Raw genomic sequence first — 21,654 nt, forward strand, 5'->3', positions numbered from 1 at the left:
TCTTGAAGTATGTCCAGGGGGCGCTTCAGAGGAGGGGCAGGTACTGTACTGTGCGCATGTACAGTATCCTCATTTTGAGTTTCGAGTACCAAAAAAAAGGGTTCGAAACTCATTTTGAGTTTCGAGTACCAAAAAAAGGGGCTCGAACGTCCAAATGACGATCCAACCCCTGAAAAAAGGGACCCGAAACTCAAAATGAGTTTCGAATGATTTTCACTCACTTTTTTCAAGGGTTGGATCGGAAAATGAGCGTTCTGTGCAGTTCTTCGCGCCAGAGCCTGAATATAATTCCGAATTTACCGGAATTTTGCACCCTTCACGACCTTTCTGTAGCACGAAAGACCTATTGCAGAGCGACGTCCCGAGTGGAGAGCAGCTTGGATATTGGATTCTGGTGCTGATACCGTCTCAGTTTGAACTCAATTTTAGAAATCCTTCGAGTTTGCGACCTTTGGCAATTCCATTGTTTCGACTTGGGATTCCTTTACATCTCTGCGATCAAGCGTCCTCTACCTTGTTTCCTAATACATCCACACTTTCTCGGTTCTCTCCCTCTCCGTCAAATTTCTTCCATAGCCTAATTGGCATCTTCGATCTTCAGCTAGGATTGTCGCACACTGCGGCCGCTGTTCGCAATTTCCGACATGTCCCCCCGAAAATTGAAGAAGCGCAGCTCTTCTCCTCCGACAGCCGATGCGGAGGGGAAGAAAAGGATCCGTAGGTCGCCGAGGTCACCTAAGCCACCAATATCCAAATCTCCTCACCCGAAAAAGAGCATTGTGATGATGTCCGCGGTGAGGCCACCTCAACACACAAAAATGCGCAGGAGATTGGACTTTGCAGAAGAAATCGGAGAAGGAACGGAAACCGATGGGAACACATCAAGTGAAGAAGCAGTCGAAATCCCGCTACCTCCTTTGAAGTCAATTCGAATCAACATTGACAAGTCGAGCAAGGACTACATGGGTGTGATAAAAAAGAAGACTCAAGGAAAGAGGACCCAAGGAAAGAAGACCCAAGGACAGAAGACCCAAGGAAAGAAGACCCAAGGAAAGAAGACAAATACGAAGAATACCGCCATAAAAACCTCCGAAGAAGAGATAGACTTGATTTCTTCGGGCTCTTCGGTTGAGGTGATAGACGGGAACGGCAAGTCCATCACTCCCGTCAGCGGCGATTCGAGGCCCCCCCAAAGAGATAATTCGAGTAGCAGTTCTGTCCTCTCGTTCAAACTCTCAATGGACACAGTCAGTTTCTAACAAAAACTGACTGCGAAGAGATATTGAAGCAACCCCATGCTTTCATCTCTTCGGATGCTCTTTTGTGGTTCATGTCTTCGGTGGGGCTCAGCAAGTACGATACGGCCAAGCATTATTTATTCGATATCATCCATCGCTCAAGTGCATACATGTGCAGCCAAGGTGGACCTTCCATGCCCCTAGGCTACTCTATGAGTCGGAAGACGGCAGAAGCAGTTCTCAAAAAGGATGCCGTTGTCTACGTCCCACTTCACTTTCGAGAGCACTTCTCCCTGGTCGTCATCGAGGGTCTTTCTCAATTTTTGTCATGCGTCGAGAGGGAGGGCTGTGAATGCTCGACTCTGAAAGCTATCAAAGCTTGTCATTATGACAGCCTCGCTCTTTACACAACACATAAAATAGGCGTTGTGAAGAAAGCTGTGTCAAGGCTGGTTCAAGATTGTCTTCTTTCAATTGGACTCAATTCTTCCGAGTCGAATATCGAAGCGCACATTTCGATATCTCGCATCACAAAAAAGAAGGATCAGCCGTCCGGCCATGTGACTTGTGGACCATTTGTCGCACTATACTTCAGGCAACATCTGCACAACATTCCCTTGCAATCAAACAAGGAGGAGAGGAGAAAACTGCTGCTGGACATGCTACACAACCTTCAGCACGAAGTGGCGTTGAAATACGACTCCTTCCTCATACGCAAGGGTGTCTCAACGCCACAGTGGAGTCCGACTGCTGGGAAGCGCACACGGAAATGCTCGTTAGATTCCATAACAGACGAGCTCGATGAGAACTACTATCGCATCGAGCTCGACTCCGTTATAGAATCAAAGTCTCCCGCGGACCTTCTTCAGCTATGCAACCATTGGATTGATAGTTGCCTTTGGAACGCATGCGGGAAAGACAGGGAGAAAATTCCGATGCGCGAAGAATCTGAAAAAGTATTGTTGAAAACTAAGTTCAAGGTTCTTTATGCCGATAAGGTCAAAAAAGGCCCCAAGATTCGCCCAGGGCTCCGTAGAACTGTATTTTCGTTAAGCATGGGGGCAATACTGCAAGCCGTGGATTGCTGTTATGCTCTGCCGGGAGGAGATGCATCGGAGCACATATTCATTGCTATGCAAACCTATCCACAGTCGGAAGTTTGGTGTAGAGCATGTGACCTTCTTTTCAACGCCGGTTCTTGTTCGAAGATCACTATCGGCGAGGAGGGAGATTCTTCGAAAGCATCGCCGCTTCAAAAATATGTTCGTCAGCTCTTCTACATTTTTCAAGGAAGTAGGAAGTCTTCCAAGCATATTTCGAAGAAGTTCAGCTCACGAAGTCGAGTCATCATGCAAGAGATAAGCGTCCACGTCGTCGCCATTGTGGAATACACTTTGCAATGCGTGGACCTTGTCGTCTCCGATTCGTCTATGTCTGCTTCCGAAAAAGACAAGACACTGGCCATCCAGTTCGAAAACATCGGCTTCGTCGAATCAGAGCATGCGCCGCATCGTAATTCAGGCCGTTTTGTTCAAAAACTCCGAATTTGTATCAGAAGAAACATTCGGGAAGGCCACATTCATGCGAATGAGATCTTCATTGGAACTCGGCGTGAGAATCATGAACGCTTCGGCCCTGCGTGTGGCTCAAGGATACAAGAAAGATACCGCAAGGGCTGTGCAAACGTCAAAAAGCACCGTCGTGCCCTCACCCTTCCTTCTTCGAGAAATACCGCATGCGGTATTTGCAGAAACGCTTTCTGCTATCGAAGACCGAATGCAGTCTGTTCTTGGTTGTGCAGTTGGTAGTGACACTCTGAAAGGCGTACAGAAGCTTTTTTCTTTCTCCAATCAGTGCTTTGCTGCATATCACGGATTAGCGCCCCCTGAGGAGATTAAATTGGCCTCTTTAAAGGATCTTGATCATGAGCCCGAACAGAAAGAGGCCATTGTTCTGGAAACGCCAAACAAAGATGAAGCATTGAAGAGAATCGAAATTGATCTTAAAGAAGACTTCCGAACTCAAGTTCGGCAGAAGACGAATTAAGACAGAAGAACTCAAGTTCCGGAGAAATCGAATGAAGGCGTGGCATCATCGAAATCGTTCAGTCCGGAACTGTCGGTGACGATTAGTGACTCTGCTCACACTATGGTGAGGCACCATGAAACGTTTTCACCAAATGATGTGATATATGTACCATGCGTCTTTGAACTCCTGTTCAGTGTGCTGCATTTCCGCCACCCAGAAGCAAGAAGGTGCAAAACGGCGTGTTCAAGAAGGAACCACCCAGTTTTCTCGGGAGCCTTTAATTCCTTCTTGCAGTGGAAACAGCACGGTTGGATGACCTCAAACATGTCGAAATCAGACGTTTTCAGACTCGAACGTTTGCGAGATGCAATTGTTCTTGGAAGTATGAGAATTGCGTCTATTCCTAATGTCGCGTGTATTGAGGTGGTGAATATTCCGAAAAGAAGAAAGGATGCAACGTTTCCGTTTCAGTACAGTTCCATCGGCCAGACAGTTACGAAAAATTCTGGGAGAGCAGTCCGCTGGGCTGGGAACGTGCTGGACATCTGTAAAAGCCCACAATCGTACTCGTACCCAACCTGCAAAACTTCTTCTTCACTTGCAATCGGGGAGATATGCTTTCCAACTGACGGAAGGGATGGCAAGCTTTCAACTTCGAACCTGATAGAAGTGGAGTTGTCGTACAAATTGGTATGGAGCCCTAGTGGAAAGCGAGTCCCTAAAGATTCCAGAGGACGTGCTTTTGACTTCATGGAACTAGACTTCGTGGCTCTTTCGCATCTTGACAAGGGTGCAACCGAAACGCGTTTCGGGATACTGTTGGAAAACCCCACGCATGTTCAGCAAAACGCAGAAACTCGAATGGTTCGAGTTGCCATCCTAAACAACGAAGAAGGTGGTTTGCGATTCGGGGTTTTCCATAATTTACTCTCTTTCTCGAAGAATAGGGACATGGAAAACAGGCTTTTCATCCAAAAACTTGGAACCGAAAGCATCCGTCAATACTCGAAATCGTTCATTGCAATATTGAAGGGTTTTTTCAAATTGGATCGCTTCAAGATTCTTGAATTGTCGGACCCGTCTTCTCTCGTTTGCTCGTATACGCAGAGATTCTGGGACATGGTTTCGATTGTTCAATGGCGCTTGGTGCAGGAAAATGCAAATAAGCATTGCTTAACCATACGGAAAGCATTACATCAAACCAGCGTTCAACATCGACCCGTTTTGTCAGTCGACCCTTGTGCTGTTGCCAAAACAGTTCTCCGGTTTGCCCGTGAGTCGATTTTTAAAGTCCTCCGGGCTATGAAAACCACAGTCAACGACAGTCAGCTCCAGTTTCTTGTGTCGTGGTGTTCTCATGTCACAGCATACCATCTTCTTTCCCGGAGCGCACAAAGGTGGTGGTGCGATATTGGCAACTCGACTGGTCCAGGGAGAAAGGGAGACGTGAACTTTTCATCATCGATGTTTTTCTGCCAAGGCCCGCCCGGTACTGGCAAGTCTCACGTCGTCACGATTCTTGTCTGGGCCACAACTCGAAAATCTCTCGGTTCTTTGTTAATTCCTGGTTCTGGAGATGAGAGGAATCGGCATTCTAATGTTTCTGATCTCCTAACTGGAAGGGCCTTGGTTTTGACAGTTACAAACGCCGCGATCGATGATCTTCTGATGAAGTACTTCACGGCAGGCGGCAATGCCATTGATTCTGAGTACTCGCCCTTGCGTCTGGGTTCCATGAGTACAGAAGAGGCAGCTCAGCAGTTCCAGATACACAAACTATCTCAATCCGAAAAATTGGGACCGGACGCTATCATCAACGAGAGAAAAGCAACCTTTAGCACTCTTGGGTCAGCAATGTCGTTTGACTGGAATCAAGACATTCATGGTTTTGATCTCATTGTTATTGATGAGGCTGCTTACGCGTGTGAAACGGAAACAACTGCGGTACTCTGCCGGGTTCTCGAAAACGTTGGCGAACCGGTGCTTGGTACCTCTGTGGTCTTGGTTGGCGATCAAGCTCAGCTTCCGCCATACGACGATAAGACGTTTCATATCTGGACGAGACACAGAGCTAGTACTCCTCACTTCTTTTCCAAGGCGATGTCTGTGATGACAATGAAACCCTCGTTTCCTCCGGAAACGAGCGCACAGCATGTAGCTATGTGGGAGCAGACACCACGTGTCATGTTCCAGTTTCAGAAGCAGATGAGAAGTGCGCCATCTATCGGACGGTATGTCAGCGACAACTTCTACGCTGGGAAAATATTGAATGGACCACGGTTACCGCAAAGGTATTGGGAAACTGAGAATTGTATGGAGACTATTTCTTCCGACCGCTTTCCGTTGCGGGTAGTGAACTTCGTGAACACGAAGCAATGCCATGCCTTGAATGCCACAAACAATGAGGTACATGATCCAAGAGGCGGTTATAGGAATGAATACGAGTGTCATGTCATCATTGAAATGCTGAAAGAATGACAGTCGGCATCCCCATCAAGTAAGATGTCGATTGGAATTCTCACTCCGTATATTTCTCAGAAAAACTTTCTGACACAGGCTCTGGAAAAATCAAACCTTCGCAATGCGTCGGTATTGACATTCGCATCGGCCCAAGGAAAAGAGTTTGATGTTGTTTTCCTTTCATTAGTGAGAACATTCGTTGAGCACAGTGGTGCCGGAAACAAGTACATAATTGACTTTTCTAAACGACAAGCACTTCGCGTGTGTGGCCATTTCACGCGCAAGAGAAGTGCTAATTGTTTTAGGAAAGCTTCAGAAAATTGCTGTTGGGAGTCCCCTTTGGAAAAAGTACCTGACAAGTCACCGGCATTTCCCTCAATCTGATGATTCTGACGTCAAAGATTTCTTGTACCTTGAACCACAAATGAAGAGTTGCAGACGGGAAGAGGTATTGACGCTAGCTGTAGAGACCGAACCTTCTTTCTAACTAAACATACATCTGACTTATTGAAACATATCTTGCGTTTCAAAGCAAAAAAACATGGGTTCCCAACGCATATTTAGTGTACTGTTCTACGGGCCCCAGCACACTCCCAAGCACACACTAAGGGCATTCCCAACATGAGAATCGCCCGCACCATTTAGAGGCTGCGAAACGCAATATTAACCTACAGCACACGCGAAAATTGCAAATCCTGCTGCGCCCTTGGAGCACACCTGCGCATGCTGCGAGGTCAATTCTCATTTTCAGTTTCGCGTCCCTTCATGGGGTTCGAAACTCCAAACTCATTCTGAGTTTCGAATCACTTGTTTTGGGGGTTTCAAGCTCATTTTGAGTTTCAAGTCCCTTTTTTTGGTACTCGAAACTCAAAATGGCAATACTGTACATGAGCACAGTACAGTACCTGCCCCGTCCCTGAAGCGCCCCCTGGCCCCCCTGTGCATACTTCGAGACAATTCTCATTTTGAGTTTTGAGTACCTTTTTTCGGGGGTTCGAAACTCATTATGAGTTTCGAGTCCCCTTTTTTTGGTACTCGAAACTCATTATGAGTTTCGAACCCCTTTTTTTGGTACTCGAAACTCAAAATGAGTTTTGAGCCCCTTTTTTTGGTACTCGAAACTCAAAATGGCGATACTGTACATGCGCACAGTACAGTACCTGCCCCGCCCCTGAAAGGGCCCGGCGCATGATTCGAGGCCATTCTCATTTTGAGTTTCGAGTCCCCTGCTTTGCTTTTTTGGTAAACTCATAATGAGAGTACATCATCTGTCCTCTATTTGTATAATCCACGCACAGTGTTATTTGCGTTTGCTTTTGGACCAAAAATAAGCCAGGATAGCTGCCGTGGGTCGGGACCCCCGTGGGTGATGTGGTTTGTAACTTATATACCTGTACCTTTGATCATTAATGAAACGTTGTTGCTGGGATGAATGCCCCAACGAGAACGGTATGGCATACCCCCACGCACCCCGCACCCACGCAGAGGGGTAGAGTGGGCCTTTCTTTGATCTAGACCATTTTGAAGCCGTTAACCTTTTCAAGCCCGAGCTATAACTCTTGCTTACTCTTAACTCTTGACTGTAGAATATACAATTCCTGTACTCGCTTGTAACGTTACTTTTTTGTGGTTCTTCGTCGAGTGTAGCCTTTTCATTGAGACCATTTTAGTGTGGTGTTTGTTTACCAAAACTGTGTAGAGTCAGAGAAGATTTGTACGTCAATCCCTATCTTCAGAAAAGTATAGTCTCACTGATTTGTAAAGTCGCATTTTGCAGATCGAACAGAATGAGCAGTACCAATTACGCAACAGTGGATGAGCTAGAGGAAGTAATTGATCTAACTCATCCACAGACGTCCCAAAGTGAAGACCAGAGAGTCTCCTCTTTCCCTTCTGATGTTGGAACTCCTATACTGACATCGTCATGTCATGATAAGTCACAAATTACTTCGGTCATGGACGTGAAGGAGACCAAGTGGCTCCCAAAGACTTCTGTTATTGGGATTATGAGAGAGTCCGCGTCTGTCATGTACCATGTTTGTTCAAGATTGATGGCAGAGAGGCTGCAATCTCATAATTCTCTCGTTATTTCCATGCTTGAAACAAGTGAAGATGGCGTTCTGCATGTAATCCGCGGTCAGACAAGCAGTCAGGTTTTAAATCAATTGGTTTATCGCTTCAAGGCTAACGGAAATTGGGATGGGCGCGTTCCATTTCTGGAAAGCAGCGAAATCATGCAGAAGCGGAGATACAAGTGCCTCGGAGTGAAGCATTGTGCGCTGGTACAATCTTCATTTAGCGGGAGAAGCCATGGAAATAGTGAAACGTTTGAGCAGCTTCTTTCCGAACAGAGGGAGAGGAAGGATGGTAGCGCTTCTGCGAAGCATACCGCTAAGCGTTTGGCAAGGACTTTGTTTTTGTCGGTGCAAAAAAAAGTCAACAGTGCGGGTGGGTATAGTCAATACATCAGGACTCCAACTGCATCACAAGGAGCTCCAGGGGTAGTGCAAAAATGTCGAGGAGTCCCTAAATTAAGGAAAAACAGATCCACTGGAGAATATTTCCTTGGTTGTTCTGGTTTTCGAAAGGGAGATGGGGATAAACGGTCTAGCATCGAAGGTTGGGCGTCGCGGAAGCACTCATCTCAATCTCTACATGCGTTGACAGATGAGGCTCTGGTTGAATTGCAAGAGATGTTACATAGCGGGAGAGTCGCAGACTGCAGCAAAGAGGACTGTATGTTCTTCCTCAGCAAGGGAAAGAGAACTGCTCAATGTCCGGATCACGGAACATCTCTTATCGAGACTGGGGCTTGCCCTGTAAAATTAATCCTCATGCAACCGGTCGGTCAGGTGTCGTGCGATACCGCGGTCTACAAAAGAGGTGATATATTGCGAGGACTGCCTGGAGAACAAAACACAATTTGTTTTGCCTACTTTCAAGGAATACACAACCATCCCCCGCCACCCTCGCCTGTATCCTCTTTCGCGAAAGATACTCTTATTGTTGAAGAAGCTTGCAAGTCGAGAGGAGCCCCTGCAGTCCACATCAAATTGGAGGTTCAGAAGAAACTATTGCATAGCTTTGGAGCTAGAGGTTTCGGGGTTTCTGTAAGTGACCACAGAATTTACGATATCTGCACGGCAATGCAATCTGGCGCAAAAGAAAGAGAAAGCATTGGAACTATGTTTGAAATGGCAGCGGATGAGAGAAACGAATATGTGAGAGAAGCCAGAACTGTGGAAAAAGGAGGAGCGGTGGTTCTTTTAGCAACTAATTCAATGATTGCAAAAGGAGCGACGTCATCTTGCTTTGCCGGAGATGCGACCTTCAAGACATTGGAAAATGACGTTTCTATGGTGAAGGTTGTCATGTCGACAAAAGAAAGTTTCAAGCCATTTCGATTGTCGGCTAAAGTTTCGTGGTATTTATACAATGTTGTAGCACAAGCTCATCCCGGCCTATCAGGAACGAAGGGAATGGTCGTCGCCAGATTCATGATGAACCGACTTACGCGTGATTCGTACTGTATGGGATGGAAACTGTTCCTGGATCACATGCAGACATACTGGAGAAGAGCTGTGAGTGCACCGCAAAGTTTATGCTTAATACGCGTACCATACGTGTTCAATGTAGACCAATGCGGGATCCGGTGCATCGAAATCAGGTCAATAACTACTGACTTCGATGCCGCCGAAATAGAAGGAATTGCCCTGGCCCTTCAATCGACAATCGGAGGTTCAGCACGTATGCATGTGGAGAACATCATGATTGGTTGTACTGTTCATTTTGACAGGGATGCAAGGCGACGAGCGGCCCGAATACCGGTGAATATCAGAGATGTGTTCTATAGAACGATGATGAAAATGCGCAACTACAGAAGCGTTATGGAAGCAAAGGAGGCTCTGGACTACGTCAGATCGCTGGACAGGTCTTGGGCAGATTGGGTACTAAAATACCCCTTCAAGACGTTGGCAATTACAGCGTTTTCAAATATGGCTGATCAAAATTTCCGCACTGGATTTCAGGACACAAACATCGTTGAGAGCCAAAAAAGGAGAGGACATCACATCTGTGGCGTGCAGATTAATCCAGCCATTGCCGCCAAACGACTCGAAGATCTCGACAACATTTCAGTCGAGGAATCGCTTGGATTGGATAGCGGGGTTGGCGCGTACAACATCCTTCGCAAGCGACAGCGGTTTGACTCTTTGGTTGCCCCATCTGGATCGAAATCTCCGCAGAAAAATCAGAAGAGATCCAAGTTTCTCGGTAATATCCCAGGCAGTTCCGAAAGAAAAATTAAAGCCTCCGTATCTCGTTCAGACACGAAGCATAAAAGTCGGAACACAATGAAGGGAGACTTGTTGGAAATGAAAATGATTCAGAAGAATGTAGCTGAGGCAATGAACGAAATTGTCGAAGAAGCTTCAGCTGTACAGATGGAAAAGCTTACCGATCTGACAATGAAAGTTGAAAATGCGTTATCAGCATTTGATGCCCGAATTGAGATTCTGAGTTGCCTGAAGGAAGTAACACAGGATCTTCTCCTGCGCAAAGTTATCTCGACGTTGTTCTTGAAAATTAAAACGAGTGGCGACGATATCAAGAATGCTCAAGGCTTGGAAAAGAATAATTCTGCCGTAAACTGTATTGATGTTGATGCTTCTGATAGAGATCTCTGAGTAGGCACGAAAGTAAAATGGTATCGAGACTTATGTGTTGAAGCTATCTGTGCTATCCTATTGAGCCCCATATTTCTTCTGAAGATCACCCAGCGACCTACGGACTTTGAAAAAGCGTATAGTCCTGTTAAAAGACTGACTAAACTACCACTTCGAGTATGGAACGCCCTGTTTCATGGGTCCTCTACTCATGAATTGAGTAAGCCACCTGTTTTCAGGGTCGATGTTTGCATTTGTCCTTTGCTGAGGTGATTAATGTGAAGTGAGCAGCAGGCAAATGTTAACTTGTTTACGGAATATGTAGTGTCAACCTCATTTTGAATATTGAATACCTTTTTTTGGGGGTTAGAAACTCATTATGAGTTTCGAACCCCTTTTTTTGGTATTCGAAACTCATAATGAGTTTCGAATACCTTTTTGTGGGGGTTCGAAACTCATAATGAGTTTTGGGTCCCTTTTCGGCCTTCCAAATCTCATAATGAGTTTTGGGTCCTTTTTTGGAGTTTCAATACACATGAAGAAAGCACAGTATGTATGTCGCCACGATCAAGCGTCTTTGCCATAGAAAAACACTCACTATCTTGAAGTCGCATTAAGTATATTAAAGTTTGCAGGATGTTGCCTTCTCATTTGCGTTTTATTACTAAGTAATTTAATCTCATTAGCGCAGCGTAATCCGTGACAGCTTCACCAATGGTAGAGAACTGGACTTTACAGATCGAACTTATGAGAATTGTTAAAACTACATCTATTTGTATGATTTACCAAGATTGTATCGATTTTTCACTACCGAAAACAGTCCAGTTTATATCATCCAGAAGATCAAGTGCGGTACATAGGTAATATAGAGTGTCCATGTGCATGCAGCAGTGGAAATGGTATTCTCATATTGATTTGCCCAGTAGCGGGAACATGTTTACTAGAAAATTAGACGGGTGGTCAATGTTTACCCAGTGGCAAGTAAATGTTTACTTGTTGATCGGGGGTCAATGTTTACCCCGTGGAAAGTAAATGTTTACTTGTTGGCAACTAAATGTTTACTTGTTGACGGATATTTGGACTGGACAGGCGGAGTGCTGTGATAGGTTGCAATACTTTGAGTTTTTCAAGAAATTCAATGGCTTCTTTTGCCCCTACTGTAATTGAGTTTATTGAGAATTGTATTAAAATCACGGTGCATATCGCGTATGATAAAAAACTTTATTTACGCGTCTCTGTACACGCTAGCGTGTATAGGGGTGAAACTCCCCGGAGAATAGCGAGTGGCTGTAATTACTATCAGCCAACCGAGCGTACCTCACCTCGCAGTCTCGCTGCTCCGTGGTACTTATGGCGCCATCGTGAGCCTCTTGCCAGCCCCCCTCTCCTGGCCATGTCTATTTCTCTTGCTTGAGAAATTCCCCTCAGCCTAGGCGGTGACATATTCTAGTAAGTACAAACAGAGTACTTTGGAGCTATGAGCGTACAACCCGAACAACCCGCCGACATCGACGCGCCGGTGCCCCCGGCCCCCACGCTTTCGGCTGTCGCAGCTGTGGCGCGCCCTGCGCTAGCTGTGCGAGCGGCGTGGGAGAGTGCCGTGCCCGCGCGTCGGGATTATGGGGATGTTGTCGCGGAGCTCAGCTCCCTCAAGTTGGTTGGAGAAGGAAGCGTGTTTGAGCGTGGCCCCCATGTACCCGTCACTCACATGGGTTACTTCAAGCCTGCTGCTGACGCTTTCGTCTCCGAGTTGCGGTCCAGGGACCGACGCTCGGCCAAGGAATGGGAATACGTAAACGCTGCTGGCGTTTGGACCGAAATGGGACTCTCTGCTCTCATAGTTGCTAAGAATCAGAGCGAGGACGTTCCAAGCATGGCAAGGAAACTGGCCTTGGCTGAAAAGTTTATCCGTGCCGCCCTCGAGGTACTGTCTATGCGCGCGCAGTATTTCAGGGACATCACCGACCAAGGAGTCGAGGCAGCTCGCCAGATGGCATTCCTCGTGGAACAGGGGCACGACGCTGTGTTCTCAGATTCGTACAAGTCTGCCCGCGAGGCGCTCACTTCTAAGTCGGAGATTCAGGCTGCAAAGATGATTGCCAAGGCCAGGTTAGAGAAGACTACTGGCATGAAGAACGCTGGACCCTCCGCCGGGGACGGGTCCAGCCCGGAGTAATGTGCCTAAAAAGAGATGGAAACGCTACAAAGGGTAAGGGGGGAGCACCTTTGCGGCGGGGGACGGCTCTTAGGGCGGACGTTTGGCGTTCGGAGTTAGGAGTCAACGAGTACATCGCCCGTCAGATCCGGTACGGTGTATTGGACATGCCGACGGTGCCCTTCGAGGACGGTACTGTACTCAGCAAGCTCCCTCAGACGGCGGAGGACAGGCAGTTTGCCACGGAGGACCTGGCAAGGGGTTGCAGAGAGGGGGTGTACGAGGAGGTAGGGTTTGAGGAGGCCGAGGCCCTTGCGAGAGGGGGCAGGATGATCTCGTCAGCCTTCACGGTCTGGCAAGGCGAGGGCGAGGACCGCAAAGGAAGATTTGTAATTAATTTCAAGCGGCAGAGCAAGCACTGGCCGAAGGGGTCAGTCAAGATGGAGACCTTACAGTCCTTCGCGTGTCAACTGCAGGAGGGAGATGTGCTGATGTCTTGGGACATCAAAAGTGGGTACCGCCACTTTTACCTCCATCCACGCATGAGAGACTTTTTCCTCTTCCGATACAACGGTCGGTACTACCGTTGCATCGCGCTACCGTTCGGCTGGGGCGCTCTGTTCTGTGGTTCACCAAGCTGCTCCGTCCTTTGGTGAAGCACTTGCGGGAGCGCCTCGGGTACCGCATCCTGCCGTACATTGACGACTTCGCGTGTGCGCCGTCGCCGCTGGGGAGGATATCGACAAGACAGGACTGCGCGCGCGCCGGGAGGAGACTGTCAAGGCTGTTCGCAAGGTTGGGGCTCGTCAGACACCCGGGGAAGGGATGCTGGGAAGGGACGACTACGCTGGAGCATTTGGGTTGTGTGGTGGATACTGTCGCGATGAGGGTGTTCGCGTCCGACAGCAAGGTAGCCCGCCTTCGCCTGCTAGCCAAGCAGCTCCTCTTGTCCGCGCAAAGGAACCGCCGGTGGGTATCGTTGAAAAAGCTGCGGCATTTTTGCGGAGTGGCTGTGTCGATGACACTGGCCATTCCGCTCTCGCGGTTCTACACAAGGAGCCTCTACTTCGACATGGCACTGTCCGGGCTCCTGGTGGAGCGCGAGGAGCGAGGGCAAAGGCAGCCACGGCGCATATGCACCGTGTGGCCCGTGTGCACCGTGTGGCCCGTGTGCACCGTGTGCCCCGTGGACACGGGGACGCAACAAGGCTCCACGACCAGTTTCAAAAGGTGCGTCTTTGCCGACAATCGCGTCGCGACTTGCGCCACTGGCGTTCGCTGACACGGGGAGAAGGACGGGAATTGGTCAGGCTGGCGCCCGACCTCACGTTGCACTCCGATGCTGCCGACGTGGGGTACGGAGGGACACTGGGATCGCAAGTGCTGGCGGGCTCGCGGGGTTTGTGGAAGGGTCAAGGCTTTTGGACGGCAGCCGATCGCGCGCACTCGATCACTTTGAGGGAACTTCGGGCGGTTCGTCTGCTATTACAGAGGCACTTTGCCGCGTACGTCGGCCGACCGGACGTTCAGCGCCTCTTGCTGCACGAGGACAACCAGGCAGTCTGCTTCATTTTGAACGCCATGGTGTCCGCTTCCAAGCCAATGATGGCGGAGCTACGCCGGCTTCAGGTTATGCTGCAAACCCTGGGGGTGCGGATCGAAGCCCGGTGGTTGCCGTCCGCGGTCAACCGGATCGCCGACGCTCTCTCCCGGACCTGGGATCCTGGCGACGTGCAGGCGACGGACCAGCTGCTGCAGTCGATCCAGGACGAGTACCAGGTGGACTCGGTGGTGTTCGCTCATCGCCCCCTCGGAGAGACGGCAGTCGCGCGACGGAAATACCTGGCGACGCAGATGCTGGAGGACTGGGGAGACGGGAGGGCGCGCCTGTGGAATCCCCCCTTCGACATGCTCCCTCTGGTCATTCGCAAGGTCATAGCGGATGGTGGGAAGGGCGTCCTGGTGGCTCCCCACTGGCCAGCGCAAGCCTGGCATCCGCAGTTGGTGCGTCACGCCACTACGGTCAAGGTCCTCCATCCACAAGGCGCCGACTTTTCTCTACTGCGGAGTTCGAAAAATCTCAACGCCGACTGGTCCGTCGTTCTCGCAACAATGGCGTGAGGGTGGTGTGGCAGGAGGGGATACGGGATGCAGTATTGAGCCGGTGTGGGGATGATGGTGCAACGGGAAGCGCCCAGGCCGCAGCAGACTTGCTTGCCAACTACGGATGGAGTGACGGGACTTGGGCCAATCGCTCCAGCCAGATCAAGAAATGGTTTACCTTCTGCTACGAAGATGGACGACCGCGGCTTGGGGCGAAGGAGGGGGATGTTCTAGCATATATCGGCTACTTGCATCTCGAAGGCAGGGTCGGTCCGACGTCAGTGGCGCAGTACGTTACGGCCGTATCTCGATACCACGAGCTCCTCAACTTCGATTCCCCAACTCATACTCCCATGGTATCGGCTCTTGTCCGCGCATATGAGAACAAGGATGATCTTCAAGGCGTCGTTCATATGGCCCGGGTTGGGCTCCCGGCAGCCCTCATGAGGCAGATTGTGGAATGTGGGCTGTCTGCCGAGGACGTAGACACGGTGGGCTATTGTGCTACAGTGGTGTTTGCATTTGTCTTTCAGTGCCGGTCGGTGTCTGTCGCCTATCTGAAAGACAGCGACATCACCATAACGGCGGAGAGAGTGAGTGCGGTGATCACTTACCGGAAAGGCAAATCTCGGTCCCGACCATTACGCCTTTCACTTCCAACCAACCCCGTCTGGACCTCTACTGCTTCGCCAAACGCATTGCTTTCGAAATGGCGCTCCTTGCGTCCCGCCAATATTGGTTTCTTCAATCTCAGACGTGGACAAAAGGTCGGCACTGCCGATCTCGGCATTGCAGTTGAGACTGCCGTTGCCCTCGTCAACGGCGCTCCGCCGCCTGGCTGCTACTTCACATCGCACAGCGCTCGTATCGGTGGCTTCAACGAGCTGCTCGTCCTCCAGTTCAGCCGCGAATGGATTATGACCCGTCTGGATTGGGCATCGCAGAACCAGTTTTCTGTTTACTTCGATAGCCGTATTATTGTCACCGCCGCTTCGGAGTGGCTCTTTGCGCACATGCTACCGCATGTCTAGCGCTCTCCGTGCATCTGCTACCGCTTTTATTTGCCCCCTTCGCGTCTCTGTACACGCTAGCGTGTATAGGGGTGAAACTCCCCGGAGAATAGCGAGTGGCTGTAATTACTATCAGCCAACCGAGCGTACCTCACCTCGCAGTCTCGCTGCTCCGTGGTACTTATGGCGCCATCGTGAGCCTCTTGCCAGCCCCCCTCTCCTGGCCATGTCTATTTCTCTTGCCCGCCCAGCCCCGGCTGCGCCGCCCTCTTGGTAGTTTCCTTTCTCATCATGTCTTTTTCTCTCTTTATGTTTTCTTTATGTTTTCCAGTTCGGTTTAATGGTTTGCGTAGCCTTTGTGTGTCCCCTCTTAACCGATGTCTCGTGACCGACTAGAACCAATAAACTACGAATATCTTCAACCAGGGAGAACCCGTGGGTTCTAATACTCATTTTTGATCCCCGTGGGTGCCTGCGTAAACGTGTATCAAAATTCTGAAACCAAAGTTTCTGAAATAAAGTTCTGCATTGTTGTATTTCTTTTCCGCATTTTTGATTCCAGAAATTCGTTATGCGTAAACCCACAAATGGCAACAAATTTTGTAACTACAGAGTAAAGTCTCGATAGAGTGAACCAAAATGTGGCACCCAATAGTTGGAAGCCCAATAGTTCACTGCACTGAGGCTGTTCACAGTGTGGTTCCATCCAGCTCCTCCATCCGAGATTCTCTGCTCGCCTCGCCCCCGGCAGAACTTCGGCTCGTCTCGCCTTTGACTACTGGGTCAATGCGCCACCTCGCAGGAGCACACCGTTCAACTTCAACATCAGTTACGTGCACCTGTTGCTCATCTCCAGTTACCAGCCTCCACGGCCTGCTCCTGTTACTCCGAAAAACGAGCTCTCCAGTATCTGCTACCCCCATCTGCGCGCCGAACGATTCTAGCTTTGATATCCTGTACTCGCGATCAATCGCCATCCCTTCCCTCTTTTCATTGGTCAGGTAACAGCAGTCGACTCCGTCAACCAAGTGTTCCGGATGTCTATGTGCCAGGAGCTCCGGCATTATCACCTCTTCCGGTACGTGTTCAAGTGCCTCGCTTAGTGATTTGAATTTCCGACCTCCCAAGAAAAAATCCCGGAGATCCCTCTTATGAACGGCCGTGTGATAGTACGAAACAACAACAACAACGAACGCTACCGCGGCTGGTATCACTTTCAGCCCTTCAGAGGTCTTATCGTCACGGAACGTACTAGCAACGGTCGCGACTGCATACAAGGTCATGATCAACCACGCGAGCCATGTGTCTCTCTCACGGGGACACCTGAGGTAGACCTCACTCCCTGCTGCGGCTATAATAACGTTCGGTCCTTGCACCTCGATGCCAGGCAACTTCGCTACGTCAGTCCCTGCCCTTTGTTCTCTCCTCATAATCTTCCTCCTCATTAATGCTGCAGTCGGCGCGTACATGGAACTGTTAATATTGATCTGGTGTCCCAATAAGTTGTTCAGATCCGTAACGCTGAGCCCTAAGTCTTCCTCAGGCCTGGATGCCCCGTCTTCAAGGCACTTACGCACGAATTGATGGACGGATTTAAGCCCTTCTTCACTCACCCCCACGAAGAATGAGGAGAAGAACCCCGACAGTATAGTCTCATACTTAGATACTGGCCGGAGTATACGTCTGCTCAGTCCCCCCATAGGTGAATCATACCCATTGTCCATTCGGGTAGTGCTATGATCATACGCCTCAGCTGCTTCGATGTCTGTCACTAAGATGAACACGGCTTCGTATTCACCATCATCATTGACTTCCACATGCGCACTACAAAACTGCCTGCCTAGCAACATGTTATCAAATATATAGTCGGAGACGTCAATTGGTACACTCGCATTCCCTTGAAGTTCACCATCGTTAAATATGTACGTACGTTCCGCCGGGGTGCCGTCTCGAATGGCCCCACGGATGGTTGGCCCCCTATGCTTGTCGGGTGTGATGGTTCCTGAGTCTAGAAGGTAGACTCTATCGCTAATCTGCATCCACGGAATCGACGTATCGTTACAGGGGACATAAACGTAATCACGTATCCCCATATCCTCTGTCAACTTCTCACACACTCTGGACACCGTATTAAGTATGACTAGGTACTCACTCTCCTTCAAGCTTTCCATACCAGCTACCCTCCGCACTGCGTTCACGGAGTGGTATAATTCTTCAAGGGTGTACACTGCCTCGTCCGCCCTGTTAAGGAGCCCTTTGTACGAGTTGCCCAACCATCCGAAATACATGCTCAAGTTTGCTATCATCTCTTTAGACGAGGCGGTGCGCAGTACGCCTACTTTTTCGACCGAATCCCCCGCGTCCTTCACTTGGAGGCCATATTGATGTGCCTTATGCAGTCTCCTGTCTTGTACTGGCTGCAGCTTGCCAACGCTGGGCTTCCAACGGGACACATCATCTATCCTGGCCGCTTTTCTCAGCGTCCTCAGTTTGCTAAGTTTCCTCTGGAAGGTGGTATTCCCTTCCATCCCGCCCTTGATTATGGAGTGCTGCTTGCTGTGCTCAGGGCGGTACCATCTCTCTGCTCAATCTGTTTGAAAGCTTTGTGGACCTAGTGTCTAGACGACAATCAATTTGACCTCATATGAGGTCAGTCATGGCCTCATATGAGGCCAGCTTTTTTTTTGCAAAAATATATAAATTAAATCGAAACTTTAAAACATTCAGTTTGGACACCATTTCTTTAACGTATACGCGCTCGGCAATAACATCTTGCAAAACATTGGGATGGCGGTTGTCAATGCACAGAGAGACTAAGAATCTAATGAACTATCAATGATGAGTTGACTTTTTAAACAGGCGTTTTGGTTTCGAAGATATCAACATAAAACGTTTTGAGGTTGGTCAAAAAAGGCTCCTTTTTGGGCATTTTAAAAATGGCTGGAGAAGACGTGCAGATCTCACCAAACTCCACCCTTCCACAACGCAGAAGTCAACTGCCGTGTCGAGAGTATCTTTTTTCCATCTTGTTGAGCTAGCACAAGTCGAGAAAAATAAGTTGAAAAGTGACCTCATATGAGGTCATTTGTCACCTAGACACTAGGAACACTGATACCCCCGATCCTCTGGGGAGCGGGGGACGGGGGACGTGCTTGTACAGTACCTATTATTTTGATGGCGCACAGCCGCCGACAGCCTCCGGCGTAAAGCCAATCACCGCTCAGAATTTTTCCCGCAAGTGCACGCACACGACAGGGCCACTTGGCATCCTGGCCCCCAACTGGGGGCTAACGAGCGCTTAGTGTCCTCTTGCCAGAGCACTCCCAAAACGAATACTTGAGAGATCAAATCCGACCGCCGGTGTTTATATTGCAGTTGTGAGTGCGCGCGCGCGTCTGGCACTTGCCGTCTACACCCCCTGCCTAACAAATGCTGTAGCTCTGCTTCCGTCGTCACTAGTGTCTAGACGACCGGCAACTTACCTCATATGAGGTCAGGCTTGGCCTCATATGAGGCCACGTTTTTTTTTGCAAAAATGTATACATTAAATCGAAATTTTATAAAATCAGTTTAGACACCATTTCTTTAACCAATATTCCCTCGGTAATAGCTTCCTGCAAAACATCGGGATAGCAGTTATGAATACACAGAAATACTAAGAATCTAATATAGTTTAAACTATCGGATGATATTTTAAACAGGCGTTTTGGTTTCGAAGATATCAACAAAAAACGTTTTGATGTTCTTTAAAAAAGCTTTTTCTTTAGGTATTCTCAAAAAGCCTGGAAAGGACGTGCAGATCTCACCAAGCTCCACCCTTCCGCAGCGCAGAAGTCAACTGCGGTGGCGAGAGTATCTTTTTCCATTTTGTTCAGGTTGCACAAGTCGAGAAAAATTAAGTTGAAAAGTGACCTCATATGAGGCCATTTGTCACCTAGACACTAGTAGGTGGCAAGAGCCTCTTGCGTAGTGTCCTCTATAATACGTACTGTACAAGCCCCAATTGCGTATTGTCTACGGGCTGACGGGGACATACGCGCCGTGACAACGGTGACATTAACAGGTTTGGAGTGCAGACATACTGGATGTCTGCACTGTTAAAAAGTATCGCACTGTAGTGCAGACATATCCGGGCGACAAAATTTACTCAACCATTCTCCTTGCAGTACTCAACTTTACCCTTCACCTTCGCGCTCTCCCTTTTCGCTCTCCCTTCCCAATCCTCCGATCTAAAGGCATGCTCAATACTACCGGTAGTGGTTATTCACATGAATTGTGAAGACACCACCGCTAATATTCTTCACGCCCGACAGCAGGCGCAAGTTACTACCCTCTGTAGTACTATTCTCTTGCGACACCGCTTGTCCCTGACTGTCACTTGCTATGTTCTGCTTTCCATCAAGCCCACCGTTCCCTCCGCATACAGCCCCTACCTTCTGTCGCTTTGAACCTGAGTCCTTCAACGTTTCTCGTCCCTGATCGTCCCTTAAACTATTTTCCTTTCCATCCGGGGCGTCGTGCCTTCCACACACAGCCTCCACGTTTTCCTTTTTCGGCTCCGAGTCCCCAAAAATTGCAGCTTGTTGCTGCATACCTAGAACGCCCCTTAGATTATGGTAATTTTTCAGGGATGCTAGATCACGGTGGCCAGTCCGCATCGACACATTCACATCGTTTTGACCATCCTCAAACAGTAAAGTCACAACAGAACCCCTCAACCCATGGAGGGTCATTCCTCGCTTCACTCCACTTCCTGTGATTCCCTCATGCTCACATACTCTCCCCACGATGCGCGAGAACGCATTACGACCGAGATGCTGGCGTTTGAAAAACTTTTCAAACGTTGTTGCACGTGCATTGACTCCCATAAAAAACCTGTCGCTGCCGCAATCCATCGCACTGCGAACGCGCATGTAGTCTTCGATATCCTCGAACAAATATAGCTTTCCATCTAAACAGTTCCGGTTCCATACACAAACCTCCTGAGGCTTGTCCTTTACAGCCTTCCAACCCCCCATCGCTGTTTTCGAGGCACCAACGCGGCTTCCAATCACTCCGCAAATTTTCCATACCTCTTCGGCCCCACAGGTTATCTTCTGCACCTGGCCAGTTGTTAAGTGCACCAACGCACAAGGACGCATTGCTGTAATTAATGCGATTCCAAATACTAGACGCGCTTGAAACCCCAGCGGAGTTGAGCGTTCGAGCAGAGGCGACTCGTACAGCTTTAGGACGTCCTCCTTTGATAGCACATTGTGGCTCTCTGCCACAACTCCTTTAGATTGCTGGTAGCTGAATTTGTTGTCCAAAACAGCCATCAGTCCATCTGTTGGACTGTTAAAAATCTTTCCTTCCAGCACCTTGAGATCATAACCCCACTCTGATTTAAATGCTCTTTGCAGCCCCAAAATATATCCCCTCATAGTGACGGGCTTAATCTCGTCGCCAGATGTAGACCGATAGTTGACCGAAAATTCAATCAAATAGAATGGTACTGTTTGCAGCTGCTGAACGGTCCAAGCGGTGTGACCAGCTGGTAGATGCCCGTAATCCCCATCGGAAAAAACAGCTTTTCGTGTCTCAAAAAGTTCCCAGTCTAAGCGAGCCTCACCAGTAAGAATGTGGTCGCGGAGGTGCTCTTTGCCCTTAAATGCAGCTTCAACGATGCCCGGGGTGGAAGAGACAAATCGAGCGAGCGCCCGAAGAGAGGAAATGTTGGCTCGTGCCGTGTTAGCAGGAACTCGCTTTCCGAGGAAGCTCTCCGCTGCCTTCGAATGTCGACGAGATGTAGATTGGGGTGTTTTGGGGATGATAGGATCTAGGGCAGTCGACACTGGAGGTGGGGTCCCGGGAACAGAATGAGGAGAGGAAGTCATGCTGCGGGGTTGTGCGGCGTTGATTGAGGAGTGAGGGGTGAGGGATAGATGTGGTGTGCGAAGGGGTGTGCGACGGGGAGGAGTGTGCGAGGGGGAGTGTTGTGCGAAGGGGTGTGCGAG

General features: G+C 49.1%; 1 protein-coding gene across 1 annotated transcript; it reads right to left on the reverse strand.

Moving 5' to 3' along the window:
• Positions 1-16,347: 16,347 nt before the first annotated feature.
• CHC_T00007256001 (hypothetical protein) lies at positions 16,348-18,186 on the reverse strand. The gene has a single exon (XM_005710782.1). It carries the CDS (start codon positions 18,184-18,186, stop codon positions 16,348-16,350), a length of 1,839 nt encoding a protein of 612 aa, XP_005710839.1.
• Positions 18,187-21,654: the final 3,468 nt, after the last annotated feature.

The sequence above is a fragment of the Chondrus crispus genome, genomic scaffold, assembly GCF_000350225.1.
Source record: "Chondrus crispus Stackhouse genomic scaffold, scaffold_67, whole genome shotgun sequence".
In the NCBI taxonomy this organism is placed as follows: Eukaryota; Rhodophyta; class Florideophyceae; order Gigartinales; family Gigartinaceae; genus Chondrus; species Chondrus crispus.

Coding starts and splice junctions, on each gene's coding strand:
- CHC_T00007256001 (XM_005710782.1), bottom strand. CDS start 18,186: ATGGAAGGGAATACCACCTTCCAGAGGAAACTTAGCAAACTGAGGACG.